At 46.6% G+C, this 16535-nt stretch overlaps 1 protein-coding gene across 6 annotated transcripts in view; it reads right to left on the minus strand.

Annotated features, from left to right (window-relative positions):
- DAPK1 (death-associated protein kinase 1) overlaps positions 1 to 16535 on the minus strand; it is a 214833-nt gene that overhangs the window by 88197 nt on the left and 110101 nt on the right. For all 6 annotated transcript variants that reach the window (XM_011945873.1, XM_011945872.1, XM_011945871.1 and 3 more), the window contains one exon: positions 15900 to 16121. In XM_011945873.1, the coding sequence (XP_011801263.1) occupies positions 15900 to 16121 (222 nt within the window). The remainder of the gene's footprint in view (positions 1 to 15899; positions 16122 to 16535) is intronic.

Below are 16535 nucleotides of genomic sequence, written 5' to 3' on the forward strand. Positions count from 1 at the left end.
TAATCATCTACAGCCACAGACAACCTCAGCCATTTACCCCAGTGCTCAAAGTAAGTGGTCATGACCAGTGCATGTTGTCCCAGGGGAGGAAAGGGAGGGAATCCTTGCTCTAGGCAATACTTGGAGGAGGGAGAGTAGAGAGGAAGTGCCTGAGAGACAAACTATAGCTCCATCCTCCAGTGGGCACATGGAGATTCCTGGGCTGGAACTAAAGAAAGTGCTCAGGCACAGAAAAACAAGACACTTAACAGCCAGAGTGGCCGCAGCACATGCCAAGTCTCTGGTTCCTTTAATGGCTTCAGCCCAGGCTTTGGAGACCCACAGAAATAATTAGGCCAATCAAAAGTGGGGCAAACGGAAAAGCAGGGGCCGCCAGGCATCTCTCCAGCCTGGGTAATTACAACTGGCACTAGAACAAAAGGCCGGCCGGAGTAAACCAAGCAGGGACAGCCATAGATGGGGTTTTTCTCCAAAATCAATCTGCCTGGACTAGTTGAAAACAAGGGAAGGCTATTATCCGGGGAAGCACAGACCACCAACTCCTCCATCACCATCTCCTCCTCCTCCTCCTTCTCCTTCTCCTCCCTGTCCTCCTCCTCCTTCTCCTCCCTGTCCTCCTCCTCCTCCCCCTCCCTATCCTCCTCTTGGTCCCCCTCCTCCCCCTACTCCTTCTCTTTCTCCTCCTTGACTGGGCTTAATTCTCCCTGCCCTTTCACGACCTGGAAATCCCAGGACAGAAGGCCACCAGCCCATCAGAGGCACACAGCTGATCTGAAGGATGTGCTGCCTGTTCCTTAGCCACCTTGAGACGTGGAGAGCTGCAATTTTAACAGGCATAGAGCAGAGCGATTCTTCCCTTAGTCTGAGGAGGGGGAAGAAGGGTTTGAGGATGAGGAAGCGATGGAAAATGGGAAAGATCTGGAATTCACTCAGCAGGTGGTAGGGCTGTCACTTGTTTTCTATCCCACTTTCCCTCTCTAAGCTCTAAAAAACCTGGCCCTGAGAGGAGAGGGAATCAGAGTCCAAGGAGGGGCATGAGCAGAGGGTCTCCACCACCCACCTGGGGAAAGGGGCAGGGAGTAGGTGGCCTGAAACCCCGCTCTGCTGAAAGCAGGAGCTAAGAGCAGAGATCTGCCCCCACCAGAGGCCTCTAAGGAAGGGCAGATGAGGTTCAGATCTCCCTTTCAATAGCATCGTCTGTCTGGGCCCATGCATGCCAGGGTAAGAGCGGGCTGGGTGCCATGGAAGATGCTGTAATGGGTAAACGAGACTTACGATAGTCTGAAGAGCTCATATTCTGAAGAGCTCATCGGCTTTCTTTCCTTCTTTGCAGAAATGTGCACTGGTACCTGTTTCGTGATGGACATGACTCTACCAGATGACAATGACAATCAGCAGCATTACTTTCAACTGCCCACCTTTGATTGTCATTGGCTTCTAGCATGACAATGCCAGCCATATAATAGGTTCTCAATGCCTGCCCGTGGAGTCCCATCGACTGTCCTTCTATTGGGCTCATTCCCATCCCATGCATCCAGCTCGAACACATGGTCCTGAGTCTCAGTCCTCTCAGGCTCAGGGTGGAAATCAGCTCTGCTGACAAACTGCCTTGTTTTCATGAGACAGGACTACTTAGAGTATGGCAGGTCACGTACTAGGTAGAGCCTTCTGGAAGCACTGCCTGTGGCTCTGTTTCCTCTCTTCACCCCACTGTCCTTGCCATGAAAAAGCTCCTCATTGTGGTTCCTCAGGGTCCTTACTGTTGTTTCCCAGCCAGTCTGCCTGACAGAATTCAACTTCGACCACTTTCACTGGGCACTGACAGTGCGCTAGCATGTATGCCCTCTCCTACAAGCGTGGCATAGAAAAACAAACCAGTAAAATACTGGTACATCCCCAGGAAGCTCACAGTCCACTGCAGGAGAGACACACAAACATTTAAAATATAGTACAGTATGTGCTATAATCGACACACGCCTAAAAAGTGAGGAAAACACAAGTACAAAAACAATTAAACCTAACGGGAGTGGGCAGGAAATCCAGAGAGGGTGACATGTGAGCTGGGTTTTGATGGATGAATAGGAGTTCTACAGGGGAACAGGTGTGATCTGGCGATGGCAAGACATTCTCTGTGTGGGGAGCATCAGGGCAGAGGCAAAGTGGGGTGGAAGAGACATGGATGGATATGGGGACTGGCCCGGACACAGGTTCAAAGGCTCTGCACCACTCTACCAATCATGGACCTCATTCTGTGAGCAGGAAGGAGCCATACAAGATTAAATCTTTTTTGATATATAATTCACACACCATACAATTCACTCTTTTAAAGTGGACCACTCACTGGGTTTTAGTATTTTCAGCGTTATGCAACCATCTCCACATTCTAATTTTAGAACATTATCACCCCCAAGAGAAGCCCTGTGTCCATGAATAGCCACCCCTGTTTCCCAACACACTCCCACCTGCCCTCGGCAGCCATGCAGCTACTTTCTGTCTCCACAGATGTGCCTACTCTGGACAGTTCATGTCAATAAAACCATAGGGTGTGTGGTCTATTGAGTCTGGCCTCTTTCACTTAGCATGTTTTCAAGGTTCATCCATGTTTTCGCACACATTAATACCTCCTTATTTTCCTTGCCAAGTCACAGCCCATTGTATGGACATATCATATTTTGTTCACTAGCTGAGGGACATTTGGTTAGTTTCCACTTTTTGTCTATTATGAATAACATTTCTTCCTTTCATGTGGAAATACATGTTCATGTCTCTTGGGTACAGTCTGAGGAGGGGAAATGCTGAGTCCTATGGAAACTAGGTTTAACATTTTGAGGAACAGACAAACTGTTTCCCAAAGTGGCTGGAACAATTTACATTCTCACCAGCACTCCAATTTCTCCACATCCCCGCCGACACTTGAGAGTGCCTGTCTTTTTTATTATAGCCATCCTAGTGGGTGTGAAGTGCCATCTCACGGTGCTTCTGAGTTGTAGATCCTACTGAGTAATAACACTGAGCATCTATTCATGTGCCATTCACCAAAGATTCTTCAGCAAGAGAAGCAGCTGTTTTGTAATCAATCCCGGGGTGAGCTCAACAGGAGAGAAACTAGAGGATGCTGTAATAATTCGGGAAGAATTCTCGAGATTCTGAGCCACGGCCAAAGAGAATGGTAATAAGGGGAGACTCAGAAGCTCTTTCAGCGGCAGAGCCTGCAGGATGTCATGGAAGACTAGATGTGTGGCACAATGGAGAATGCGCGAGAAGAAAGAGGCAAGGAGGGCTCCAACGTTCCCAGTCGGAGCAAACAGGAAGATGCGGATGCCACAGACTGAGCTAGAGAAGCAGAGGGGAGTAGGGGGTGTGGAGGGAATGCTATGAGTCCAGTTTAGGACACGTGAAGTTGAGGTACCTGGGGAGACCTGTCTGGGTGGAAATGTCAAATAGGCCCCTGGAGAAGTAACTGTAGGGCTCCAGAGAGACCTAGAGATACATCTGTAGGGATTACCAATTGATTAAGAGGTGACAATTGAGTATCATGGGCTGCATTCAAATTAATACATTCTGCAATAAGTATCAGAAAGTTTTGGCAGCACCCTTTCAGTGCCAGTAGTGGAAATGGAAGGTAGATGAAAGTGATCTGAAGAGAGAATGAGAGTCAAGGAAGAGACGGGAGCAAATATAGATTGCATCCTGTCTCCATGAAAACCCTCCCCATTGCATCCATTATAAACATGGATGCCAAGGAGCACCAAGACCACTCGCATCCCTTCTGAGATGGATGCGGCACCCAAGCGGTAGAAGAGGTAGGTGAGCTTTCCTGCTGTGCAAGTGGCCCTGGCAATGGAAAGCCATCACCTGCCAAACAGCCAAGACGTCTGGCCCTCACCCTCCATGTCTCTACCTCCCCATTCCAACAACGAAGTTTACAATAGGGAAAACAAAAGGGGATCATGCTTCCAAACCATGTACTCCCTTTTAAAGAATTTCTGATGGGCACAGTCTTTGAGAAAAGAGGGCATGAGATCAAATGGACCCTAACTATGCAGTGGCAAATGGTGCATTTTTCAGTGGAAGGATGCCACTGGGGAAGGGGACACCGGGAAGTTGGGTTGTCCTAATCAGCTACAGCATCAGGTCTGAAGTGTCAACTGGACTAGAGAACCAAGACAAATCCCTCTGAACCCGGAGTGAGGTAACTTTCTCCCTGCCTCTCCAGATCATGCTCCAATCTCCTACATCCACTTCTGGGTTTAGGGAGGCTGCTCATAGAGACTGAATCAAAAGGTTCCCTTGAAAACAGGACACTACTTTAGTTTGGCCAACAGGTAGCCCCACGGAAAAGGAGAAGAGTTTCCAGCCATGTGGCCGTGGATTTGGCTGAGGCCCTCTACCAAGGCTCAGCTCATGTCATGTAGTGCTCTCCAGGAAGTTATCCTTTCCGGGGTCCTCACACCACTCCTCTGTTTAACTTTTCAGGTCCAAGGGCGATGACAGCTCTGTTCTCAGAGGGTGCGTCCCCATCACTTATCATGTTCTCCAAACCTTGCATGCTTGTTTGTTAAGTCTCAAATTGCCCTGTCTGTGTGGGTCATCTGCTTCCTGGTAGGACCCAAAGTGACCCAAACCCTGATATTCACTTTGCTCTTTAGGAAACTCGGTCGAGAGTTTTCTGAAGCACATGCAAGTAAATGAACATTTCCCCTAAAAATGTCCTTCTCCCTGGACAACTAAATGGTTCTTGAGCCACATGTAACTCTTTTTCAGATCCTGCTGTTCCTCCTGCTCTATCTGGATTTGACATCCCTGTACTGGGCCAAGCACAGTCTTAAGTGCTGTGGGTGCCACAGTAGGATGCAGTCTTGCCCTCAAAGAAATGTATCCAAGGGGCATATAGGCACATACCACTGTCACACCAGAGCCCCCACGAAGCCATCCCACTCCTGCACTTCAGCAATCCCACTGGAAAACTAGAACATCTTCTACCCACCTCCAACTTCATGGAAATGCTAAGAAATGAGAGGCAAGAACAATGCAGCTGCGCTAGGAAAGGAAGCAGAAACGTGAGGGGTGCTGGAAGGCCAGATTGGCTTTCAAAAGCTTCTAAATCACTGCTTTCAAATGCAGGAGGAGCAAATGTGTCTCCAAAACCACCTGAATGTGCGAGTCACTCTCAAGAAGGAAGAGTAAAGCTGGCCAACCAGCCCATAGACAAGGGGGCCTTGCAGGCAAAATCCTACAGTGGCTTAGCAGAATTCTAGGGCCTGGAAAACTCAAACAAAAGAATTCCCTAACCAGGAGGCTACTGTCTGAGAATGAGCATCTCTCCACCTGCTCCTGTGACCTGTATGTGGACAGAGGGGGCACAGCGTTCCTCATCTGCAGGGTGGTAATGCCACTCTCCTGGAGTTGCACGCAAGGATTAAATGAGATCACTTCAGGGAGGTGTCCACCGTGGCTGACTCAGAAAGGTAAAGTGAAGTGCAGTTTCCCTTTTCCTCCAAGGAAAGCCACTCCGTCGTTTAACCATATCCTCTCTTCAGGCAGTTTGGGAAGACCCAGCCTAAGTGCAAGTGCCTTAAAAGTAGTGAACGTTCCACCCTACCTTTTCGAAATTATCAACTCTACTTGAATTTTCCTATCAAAATATTAGGGGAAATGTCAATGACACTTCTGTCATCCAGGGAAGACGAGGTCCTTGAGTCCATTTCTATGTAACTTTGTTAACTGAATAGTGTTTGCATCTCACGGTAGCCATGCTCAGTCACTGCCTTCATTCAGAGGCTGGAAATGAAACTGACATTTCAACATGGAACAAGCACATATTCCCAGCGCTCCCGCTGGAGCCCTGATGTTCCTCATTTGCATCGCAGTAATTCTGACAATATTAAAAACAAGTTACACACAGGGAAAAAAAGAGTTGTTAAAAAGAAGAAGATGAGGTAATACTTGGTTATCTGGAAATACAAATTAGGAGAAAAAATCAGTGTAAGGTTGTTCTTGGAAGTATCTGCTTGTGAAACCACATTTTGCAAGGCATGAGGCAGAAGGGGATGCTCTGAAGGGCTCAAGGATGTCCTGGGAAGGCTGCCACTCACCTGCTTGCAGATATTGATCTAATAAGGCAATGCTCCCAGGACCTGCGGCCTAGGCACTCTCTGTCTTGGAGTACCAGCTGGAGACGAACCTTCCCCTGCTGCCTGTCTCCAATCATCACCCCAGTCACCATCCCAGAATTCTGGGCACAGCAAGACCTGGATGTGGACTCTGTATGACCAGAGTGGAGGAAAGTCAAATGGAAGGTTTGAGTGGAGCCTGACCACCAAACGGGCAGCCCCGGGGCCTGGAAGGGACTTGGCTCTGGGTGGAGAGAGGGAGCTGCCCGGCCAGGATGGCAGCAGCCACAGTGCTGGGGAGACCATGACGAGGATGGGGAAGATACTGGGGCAGTGAGGAGAGGGAACTGGGCAAGAGGCAAAACCAGTACATGTGAGGGGACAGCTAAAGCCACAATTCCACAAAGTTCTCTTTCATTACACCCGCTTGATGTGCAGGTTGGGGAAGCGGTTGGCCAAAACAGGAAGAAGATATGAGATCGGGGAGAGTTTCTAAGAGGAAGTATGAACAATTTGCAGGATCTGCACCGGCCCAGAGAGTGGTGCAAGAGAGTCCGGTCCCTGGAAAGGAGTCTAAGAATAGTCACCTGCCTGGAGCTGTGGCGGTCCCTGAGCAGCATTGCCTCAGTTTCCCAAACTTAACCACCATCATGGGTCTTAAGCAGAGATGAGCAGAGATTCCAAATATTACTTACAGCTCATGTAATCAGCATGGAGAACATCATGGCAGATACTAAAGTTATGACTATATCCTAAAAACCACAGATCTACAAGCTCACAGATACCACACGGGCTTTGTTTTTAAGATGCCTATTGTCTCAGTTTTTCTTAAGACCATGCAGAAATCAAATAATCCACTTCAGTGAGTGAAAATACCTATTTAATAACATCAAGGGAACACTTTTCAACTGAACTGGCAAGAAGGGAGAGTGTGGGGGAAGACACACACAGGGTTTTCTTTCTCAAGAGAATGCCTGGATGGAAAATAACCTATTTTACATGATTTAGCTCTGCTTTGAAAGGCAGAGACTGCTGCCAAATGCACTTTACTTCTCTGCTCTTGCCTAATAGTAGATATCTGAGGAGCGGGATGCCAGAAGTGGAACCCACAAGAGCTCTTGAAATTACCTTTGTGAATAAAGACAAAAGTTCAAAAAGTCAAAAGAGCTGGCTCGAGCTCAGAAAAGAGAGAACAAATGTGGCAGCAAAAGAAGGCACTGAGGAAGTCTGAGTGTGTGCTATTGTGGATCGTGAGTGCCCCGAGAGAAGCAGAGATAGGAGACGGAAGGGGTCTGCACCACACACTCCATTTATCAGCTTCCCCAAGTCCCGACCACCGCATTCAGCTCTGTACCATTTTTGCCACTTTTAAGATCCTTTGAAACTATCACTTTAATCACGGCATGTGTTTCTTGAAAGGCTCCTGTGATTCCGATCTTGCTGACCAAGGCACCATGTGTTCGTCTACACACATGCACCATGCTGACATACAATGAAAAACAAAGTTGTATTTGTATTCTGATTATTTAGCAGCTCAGTTTGGTTATGAAAGACAGAGTGAGCCAACTGAACTGCGATCCTACAAAGAGCGACCTAATACTGCACAAATGTTTGAATACAACTTAGCAGTTGTTTGTGATGGGCAAACTGAATTCCAGAAATTATTAACTTAGCCAAAGTAAAAAACAGAGCTAAAAAGAAGAGTTGTTCAATAGGCACACACGATTTCAGTTTTGCAAGATGAAAAGGTTCTAGAAATCTGTTGCACAACAACATGCATATAATTAACACTGCTGTATTGTGCACTTAAAAATGGTTAAGATGGTAAACTGTATGTTGTTTTACCATGATTAAAAACATAGTAAAATTACCTTTTTAAATATAAGAAATGCATTATTCATTCCATGCCCTGCACTTGGCCACAACCACAGCAGACTGCACTAATTAAATGGAATTTCCTGTCACAAAGAAAGAGAGAGAAAGCTAAATGGGTTACTCTGTTTTAAAGATGTGCTTCGAAACGGAAGCAGAACAACTAAGGGGAGAAATACAGGATTGGAGAACTGAACTGGCTTGATTTCTGTGGAACAATACGCTATGCTAATACTTGGACATCTTAGCACTTTTACTTTACAATTCTTAACATGGTAACCTTTCAGACATGTGATCCGGAGCTACCCGGGTGACCATCCTGAAGCAGGCCAGAAGCTGGTGATGTCCATTTCTTCCTTATCTTATGTTAGACTCCAAACCCCCACCCCCTCTCCAATCCTTCTCTGCTCAGGCTATCTGCAGGGAGTAAGATGTACGTATTGCATCATTTTGCAGTTATCTGATGGCATTACCATAATTAGGCATTATGTTTTGTTTTGTTTCTAACTTGCTTATAGAATTTTAGATTAACATGTGAGTAGGCTCCCAGTCCGGGACATCTAGTTTCTGTTAACTGGTGCCTCTGTGTTAGTTTCCTAGGCCTGCCCTAACAAAGGACCACAAATGGGGTGGTTGAAAACAACAACTTGTCATCACATAGTTCTGGGGGCTGGCAGTCCTACCTCAGAACGTTGGCAGGGCTGGTTCCTTCTAAGGAGTCTGAGGATGAATCTGCTCCATGCCTCTGTCCTAGTTTCTGGCAGGTTCCTTGGCTTGTAGACGCTTCACTCCACTCCTCTGTCTTTACAGGGCCTTACAAGGACACCAGTCCTATCAGATTAGGTTCTCTATGCTACTCTAGTATGGCCTCATCTTAATTAATTACATCTAAAACGATCTCATTTCCAAAAAGGTCAAGTTCTGAGTCACCGGGACGCTATGGTTTGAACGTTTGTCCTCTTCAAAATTCAAGTTGAGATTTAATTGCCATTGTAAGAGTGTTGAGAGGTGGGGACTTTAAGAAGCAATTTAGGCCATAAGGGCTCCTCCACCTTCATGGGTGGGTTTAGCACCTTTAAAAAAGGGCTCCCGGGAGTGGGCTCTTGCCCTCTCTTGCCACGCGATGCCTTTTGCCATGTTATGTATGACACAGTAAAAAGACCATATCAGATGCAGCCGAATGGACTTCCTGCCTCCAGCACTGTTAGAAATAAACTTATTTTCTCTATAAATTACCCAGTCTGTGGTCTTGTTATTGCAAAACCCAAAATGAACTAAGACAGGGACACAGCACGGCAACATATCCTTTGCGGGGAGCACAGCCTCTCAAAAGATGAACCCAGACCAGCAGCATCCGCATCACCTGGGAATCTGTTAAAAATGGAAATTCTGGCCAGACGCTGTGGCTCACACCTGTAATTCCAGCAACTTGGGAGACCAAGGTGAGAGGACTGCATAAGCCCAGGAGGTCGAGACCAGCCTGGGCAACAAAGTGACACTCTGAAGCTACAAAAAATACAAAATAGCTGAGTGTGGCGCTACACACCTGTAATCCCAGCTACTCAGGAGGCAGAAGAGGGAGAATCACTCAAGCCTGGGAGTTCAAGGCTGCAGTGAGCTATGAATGTGCCACTGCATTTCAGCCTGGGTGACAGAATGGGACCCTGTCTCAAGAAAAAAAATAAAAAGTCAATTCTGAGCTGGGCCCAGTGGCTCATGCCCCAGTCCCACCTAATCAAGAGACTGAGGAGAGAGAAGCACTTGAGTGCAGGAGCTTGAGGCCAGCCTGGGTAACATAGGGACACCCTGTTTCTAGGAAAAATAAAATTAAATAAAAATGCAAACGCCTAGGTCCCACCCCAAACCCACTGAATACAAAACTCCAGAAGCTTGCCAAATAGTCAAAGAAGCCCTTTAGGCAATTCTGATGCATGCTAAAGTTTAAGAGCCACTGTTTTAAATTAAACTGTATACTTAAAAAAAATCATTTTTATAATGCTAAGGGTGCATCCTGCCCTTCCCATAGAATCACTAACCCCTTGAGGCAGTCTTTCCATGTTACTTCTCCTACAGTAGCAATCAACTTATTGCTTACATAAAACAGACTAGAATTTGGAAGTCTGTGCAAGACACACAATCTTCAGATGCTTTATTTTGTCTGTTCATGAATACTATGAACTGACTGCCAATATTAAAAAATCTCGATTACAGACTTTTCCTGAAAAAACTGGAAGAGCTGACAACACTGAATCCAAAATTACACACAACCACAATCAACTGATTGGTGGCTGTCCCTTTGGGGTGGGGCCTCAGTGCTCCAGTGGGCCACAGTCTCCACAGCTGGCGTCCCTGACACTGAGGCTTCAGGGAGGCCAACCATCCTCATTTATATTGTATGCCTATCCCCTAAGGGCACTTGGGTTTGAACAATGGCTGGGCAGAGGACAGCTAGACAGAAAAAGGCATAACTATCCGCAGACCAAAATACTTAGCTGTTTCTGAGCAGCCAGTTTAGGAATGGAAAGCTAGAAGCCAGGGCTGCTGATGAACAATGCCACATACTTTAGAAATAGCATCGACTTTTAAGTTCTGTGAGTTTGGCTTTGCCCTTCACTAGATAACAAGGCAAGTTATGAAACGATCCAAGCGCTGGGGATAAAAGTTTTGTAGTGGCTTGCCCATGTGACGCCGTGTGGGTGAGCTGCAACACAGTAAGAAGAAATTCTGGTATCAGCACGACTTCATTAGAGAACAATGGGACATGGAGGACATGAAATCTGAAATCGTGATTTTAAGAAATCACATTTGCCTCCTTCAGGTGTATGCTATGCTGAGCTGTAATGACAGATCCTCTGTGAAATGATTCTCCAGTGAAGCAGGTGGGGGAAAAAAAACACATGACTTTAAAGCTACTTTCAGGCTTGCAAAAATGTTAAAGGGCAGATCCTGGACTGGGATTTGATAACTGCACCTTTAATGCAGATCCCAAATAGTTTCTGTACAAAGGGCAGAAAAGACACCTTTTTGGGTCAGTGGCAGTGGTTCATGAAATATCAAGTGAAGGGGTAGTTTGGGATGTTTATTTCAGTGGGAAGGATAGGCCTGGAGTCTGGAGGAGAGAACTCACATATATATAGGTAGAGACAGGCATCAGGCTTCAACAAGGGGACTCGCTTCCTCAGTAACCCTCAGAGTAAATTCGACTTGCCATGAAGCTCATGTCAAAGCAGTAAATCCCAAAACTACATCCACTCAAAAATTACTGAGCCAGAAGATTCAGACCAACAACCACTATTACCCCATGGGGTTATATTCTGAACAAGTTCTTCATTTTGATTCTCTCCTTAACCACCACCGTACTTTAACATTCTTTTTTTTTTTGAGATGGAGTCTCGCTCTGCTGCCCAGGCTGGAGTGCAGTGGCCGGATCTCAGCTCACTGCAAGCTCCGCCTCCCGGGTTCACGCCATTCTCCTGCCTCAGCCTCCCGAGTAGCTGGGACTACAGGCGCCCACCATGTCGCCCGGCTAGTTTTTTGTATTTTTTTGTAGAGACGGGGTGTCACCGTGTTAGCCAGGATGGTCTTGATCTCCTGACCTCGTGATCCGCCCGTCTCGGCCTCCCAAAGTGCTGGGATTACAGGCTTGAGCCACCGCGCCCGGCCACTTCAACATTCTTAAGAAAGAAAAGTGGAAATGGAATCTGTCACTGATGACTAAAGCTTCTGTTAAAGACATTAGAATTTAGGATGGTAATTTTCTCAAAGGCAAAGATGACTGTTTCTCCTGGACAGATTTAATATTTTCAATAGTCTATCAAAAATGATAAAATATAACCTCCAAAACAAGTATAGCAAAAAGAAAAAAATTTACAACATACCTGTTCAAGGTAATGCAAATATATAAAACATGGGACAGACTTCCAAGACGCACTTTCTGTTTTTAGGTACCTAGTGCCACTGTATTGTCAGGGTTCTCCGGAGAAACACGTCGTACTGCGCATACGTGTCCTACGCATCACACGCATATATAGAAATTTGCTCACATTATTATGGAAGCTGGCAGGTCCCCAAATCTGCAAGGTGAGTCGGCAAGCTGGCGACTCAGGAGAGCTGATGGTGTAGTTCCAGCCCAAGCCAGCAGGCTCAAGACGCAGGAACTGCTGATGCTTCAGTTTAAGCCCAAAGGCAAGGAAAAGCTGGTGTCCCAGTTCAAAGTCATGTGAGGCAGGAAAAACGGTCTCCCACTCAGGGTCAGCCTTTCTGTTCTGTTCGGGCCTCCCACTGACTGGATGCAGCCACCCACACTCGGGAGTGTGTTCCGCTTTATTCAGTCTACCGATTCAAATGCTAATCTCACCCGAAAACATCCTCACAGACATAATTATCATTCTGACCGAATATCTGGGCTCCTCATGGTCCAGTCACGTTGACACACGAGGGGAACCATCACAACCCCTCAGATGCCTGGGTGGTGAAGAGGCAAAGACAGTCAGCTCCCAGGGGACACTAGAATTTATGAAGAGCAAATAACCAGGGACCTGTCTAGCCCTGTGAAGGAAGCGGCCAGCTCCTAAGGGCCTTCCCGCTCCCTCTATCTAAAAGCTGTTCCTAGTGAGCTCGCTCAGCTTTCATTTAGGGTCATCATGCAGTTAACAATGTAAAGCGGTATGCCAAGATGCAACTATTAGAAAGCCTACAACTGAAAAACAGTACGGGGCCCCACTGGTGGAGCAACTGGAATTTTCATCCATTGCTGCAGGAACTGTAAAACAGTCTGCTCACTTGAGAAGACAGCTTGGCAGTTTCTCATGAAGTTGAACACACATTTACTATACGATCCAGCAATCCCAAGACCTCTAGGTATTTACTAAAGACAAATAAAAACCTACGCTCACACACAAGTCTGGATGTGAATGTTTGTAGCAGTTTTACTCATGATTATCAAATACTAGAAACAACCCAAATGGGTGAATGGATTATAAAAAAATCCATACAACGAAGTATCAGTCAGTAATAAAAATGGACACACTCTTCATACACAGATCTCCAATGCATCACGCTGAGTGAAAGAAGCTAGTTTCAAACACTTGTATACTGTATGATTCTATTCACCGGACATTTTCAAAATGACAAAACAATAGCGATAAGGTGTAGCTCTGTGTCTCCACCCAAATCTCATGTCGGATGGTAATTTCCAATATTGGAAGAGGGGCCTGCTGGAAGGTGAATGAATCCCGGGGGTGAACGTCCCCCTTGCTAATCTCCTGATAGAGTTCTCAGGAGATCTGGTTGCCCGAAAGTGTGTAGCACTTCCTCCTTCTCTCTCTCTTCCTCCTGCCGGCCATGTGAGGATGGTGCTTGCTTTCCCTTTACCTTCTGCCATCATTATAAGTTTCCTGAGCCTCCCCAGCCATGCTTCCTGTACAGCCTGCAGAACCATGAGTCAATTAGACCTCTTTTCTTCATAAATCACCCAGTCTTGGGTCTGCCTTTACAGCAGTGTGACAACGGACTAATACAAACAGTGATGAAGATCAGTTCAGGGCTTGCCGGGGTTAGGTGGTAGAGGGTAGGCGTGACGGGGTAGTATTAATACAAGGGGTACTGGAGTATTTAGGAGTATGGGAACTGTTCTGAGTCCCAATTAGAGTGCTGGTTACATGATTTACATGTGTTAACTGTCATAGAATGACACAACCCTCCTCCAACACTATACTTGCTCTACTACAAATACAATTTTTACATAATCAAATGGTAAAAAGAAATAATTGTATGCCACCCAATTTAGGCATAGGGTAAATGCACCTAATGGGAACTATCTGTGAATTGGGGTCAGTCAACAGAAGTTGAATGCACAATATGTACAGGCCGACAGGCACAAGAGGGCCAGTGACTCACAGGCATTGCTCAAATATTTCAGTATGAAATGAGGATAAGTGACATTCTTGAGTCACTGGGCGCAACCTGGGAATTATTTGAAAAGGCAGAATAGTTGTGATCTGTTATGTTTCTTTTACCAGGCACTTTGTATTCACTGTCTTAAGGCAGGAAATGTAGGCTTAAAGACAAGAAAGGATTTGCCCTGGATTTTGATCCCAGTTCTGTCTGGTTCCCCAGCCCCCATCTTCACTCTAGGCTGCTGCCTCCCAGGAGCCATATAAAGCCACAGTGAGGATTATACCACGATTTGTCCCTTTTCCTCTGTTGTACCCTAAGCAAGTCCTTAATCTACTGGCCCCTTAAAGCTCTGTTCTTCCTTTAAAGCCAGAGTTCTCAGTTGCGAGGGTGTGGGGGTACAGGGGGAAGCAGGAGATTTTGCCTTCAGGGTACATGTGGCAATGTCTGGACATATTTTTAGTTGTCACAACATGGGGGAAGAGTGCTACTGGCATCCAGTAGGGAGAAGCCAGAGATGCTGCTAAACATTCTACAATGTTTAGGACAGCCTGAAGGAAGAGTGATTCAGTCCCAAATGTCACTTGTGCCAAGATTGAGAAATGCTGATTTGGAAGAGGCAAGGAAGGGAAGAAGGAAGGAGAGAGGAAGGGAAGAAAGGAGAAAAGGGAGGGAGGGAGGGAGGTAGGAAAGAAGAAAGAAAGGAAGGAGGGAGGGAGTGAGGAAGGAGGGAAGGGAGGAAGAAGGGAAGGAGGGAGGGAACATATTAATCTCATCTACAAACCAGCACAGAGTTAGGTATTTAAAAATTCTTATCTCATTTATCTCCCCATAAACCTTCTGAGATATTATTAACCCCATTTTATGGTTAAGAAATTTGTGGCTGAGATCCATACAGAAATGTGCCCAAATCCCAGTGGTGAGACAAGATGCTGTGGGGACTGCAGGCACCTGGGATTGCAAAGTCGAGGTGCCTGCAGGGTGGCGCCTGGGAGCTGGCCTGGCAGTTCTGCCAACCTTCTCCTGTGGTCTTAAAAATTTCTTCTTACCCCTAAGGTATCTGCAAAGAAGGAGGCTGTTGGATCGCAAAGAAGAGGACTGTTGGATGGGCAAAAGGGCGAATCTGAATTCAAGAGGCTGAATTCAATGGATGGAGCCTGTCTGTCATCACTAAGAGCCACCGAGGATGGGTATGTCCTCAAATCTTCTTTGGTTCCATCTGTCCCTCCTCCCTCAAGGCACTCACATCTGGCCTCCATCCCAAAAGCCTGGAGACAGGCAGATGTGTGCCCCAAGCTGGCTTCCTGTCCTCTCCCGCCAGTATGTGCTGCTGGACTCAGCCACAGGGAACGGGGCCCCACTCGGCACAGCAGGCAGGAAGCTGGGGACCGCCGGGGTGGGAGAGGGAAATGAGAAACACCACAGAAGAACCCGCCACAATCAGTTTCCCATAATAACATCCGATGGGCATGGCTTGCCTGAGAAAATCAGCAACTTGCTTTAAAAACAAGTCCTATTTCAGTGATTCTGGCTCAGTTTTATCTATTCATATAATTAGTGTTGACGGATTTAACAGTTAAAAATGGGGTTCATGCATTTAAGATAGAGGGAGGGGGAAGAGATGGGGGAAGAGATAAAGAGAACAGAGGAATAAAGGCAGAAAAAAAGAGGACAGGAATAGAGAGGGGAGAAGGACGTATGTTTGAAGCTTAACAGGAAACTCAGAATATAGACGTGCTCATGACAAAGATGAACCTCAGAAAGTGGTGAACCCCAAGACTGGGAGACCCTCTTGCAAACTGTGTGAAACCACAGTGATGGGAGCTGCTCTTTAGAGTTCGTTCTAGATCCCTGCGGCTGGGTTTTAGGTCAGGCAGCATGGCTCTCACACACCCCGTACAGGAGAACCAATTCCTGATCCATCTCTTGGGCTCTCTGTGGCGTGATCCAGCTGGAACGAAGCTGCGGCTGACGCCCACCCCACTCTCTCCCGCCCAGCCTGGCCCAGGCAGCACTCACAGTTCCAAGATCAGAATGACGTCTGTCTTGTTCTCATAGACCTCGTGCAGGGTGATGACATTGGGGTGCTGGATCTCCTTCAGGATGCTGACTTCCCGCTCGATGTCCTCGCGGCTCACGCCCCGCCGGCTGGACTTAGTCCTCCTTTTCTTGATGAATTTGGCGGCATACTGGAGGCCGGTGCTTTTCTCACGGCATTTCTTCACAACTGCAAACTGTCCGCTGAAAAGAGAACATGGAGGATTCTTTATCGTTCATTAAAAGAAAAAACAGGATTTGAATGAGGACGTGGCATGGTACAGAGCGGACAAGAGAACTGTGAATAGGAAAGTTCAAATTGTGGAAAAGTAACAAATTAGGTAGGGATGTTTCTTATCATCATCAGTTTCACCAAGCCTGTTTCTTTACAAACAATGCTGCAAGGAATATAAACTCTTAAAGTATATTTTATTGAAAGAGTGATCATGTCTCCATTTCTGTCCTCTCCTCCTTCCCTCCCACTTCAGGTCCTGGGACAGCAGCAAGGAGCTCTGTGATCTGACCTCACTTCCAGCAAGCTCTTTTCCTGCATGTCTAGTCTCTGAGCCTGGAAAACAAGGGATTGAGACCAGAGAATTGGTAAAAAAAAAAAAAAAA

The sequence above is a fragment of the Colobus angolensis genome, unplaced genomic scaffold (genome assembly GCF_000951035.1).
Source record: "Colobus angolensis palliatus isolate OR3802 unplaced genomic scaffold, Cang.pa_1.0 Scaffold246, whole genome shotgun sequence".
In the NCBI taxonomy this organism is placed as follows: domain Eukaryota; kingdom Metazoa; phylum Chordata; class Mammalia; order Primates; family Cercopithecidae; genus Colobus; species Colobus angolensis.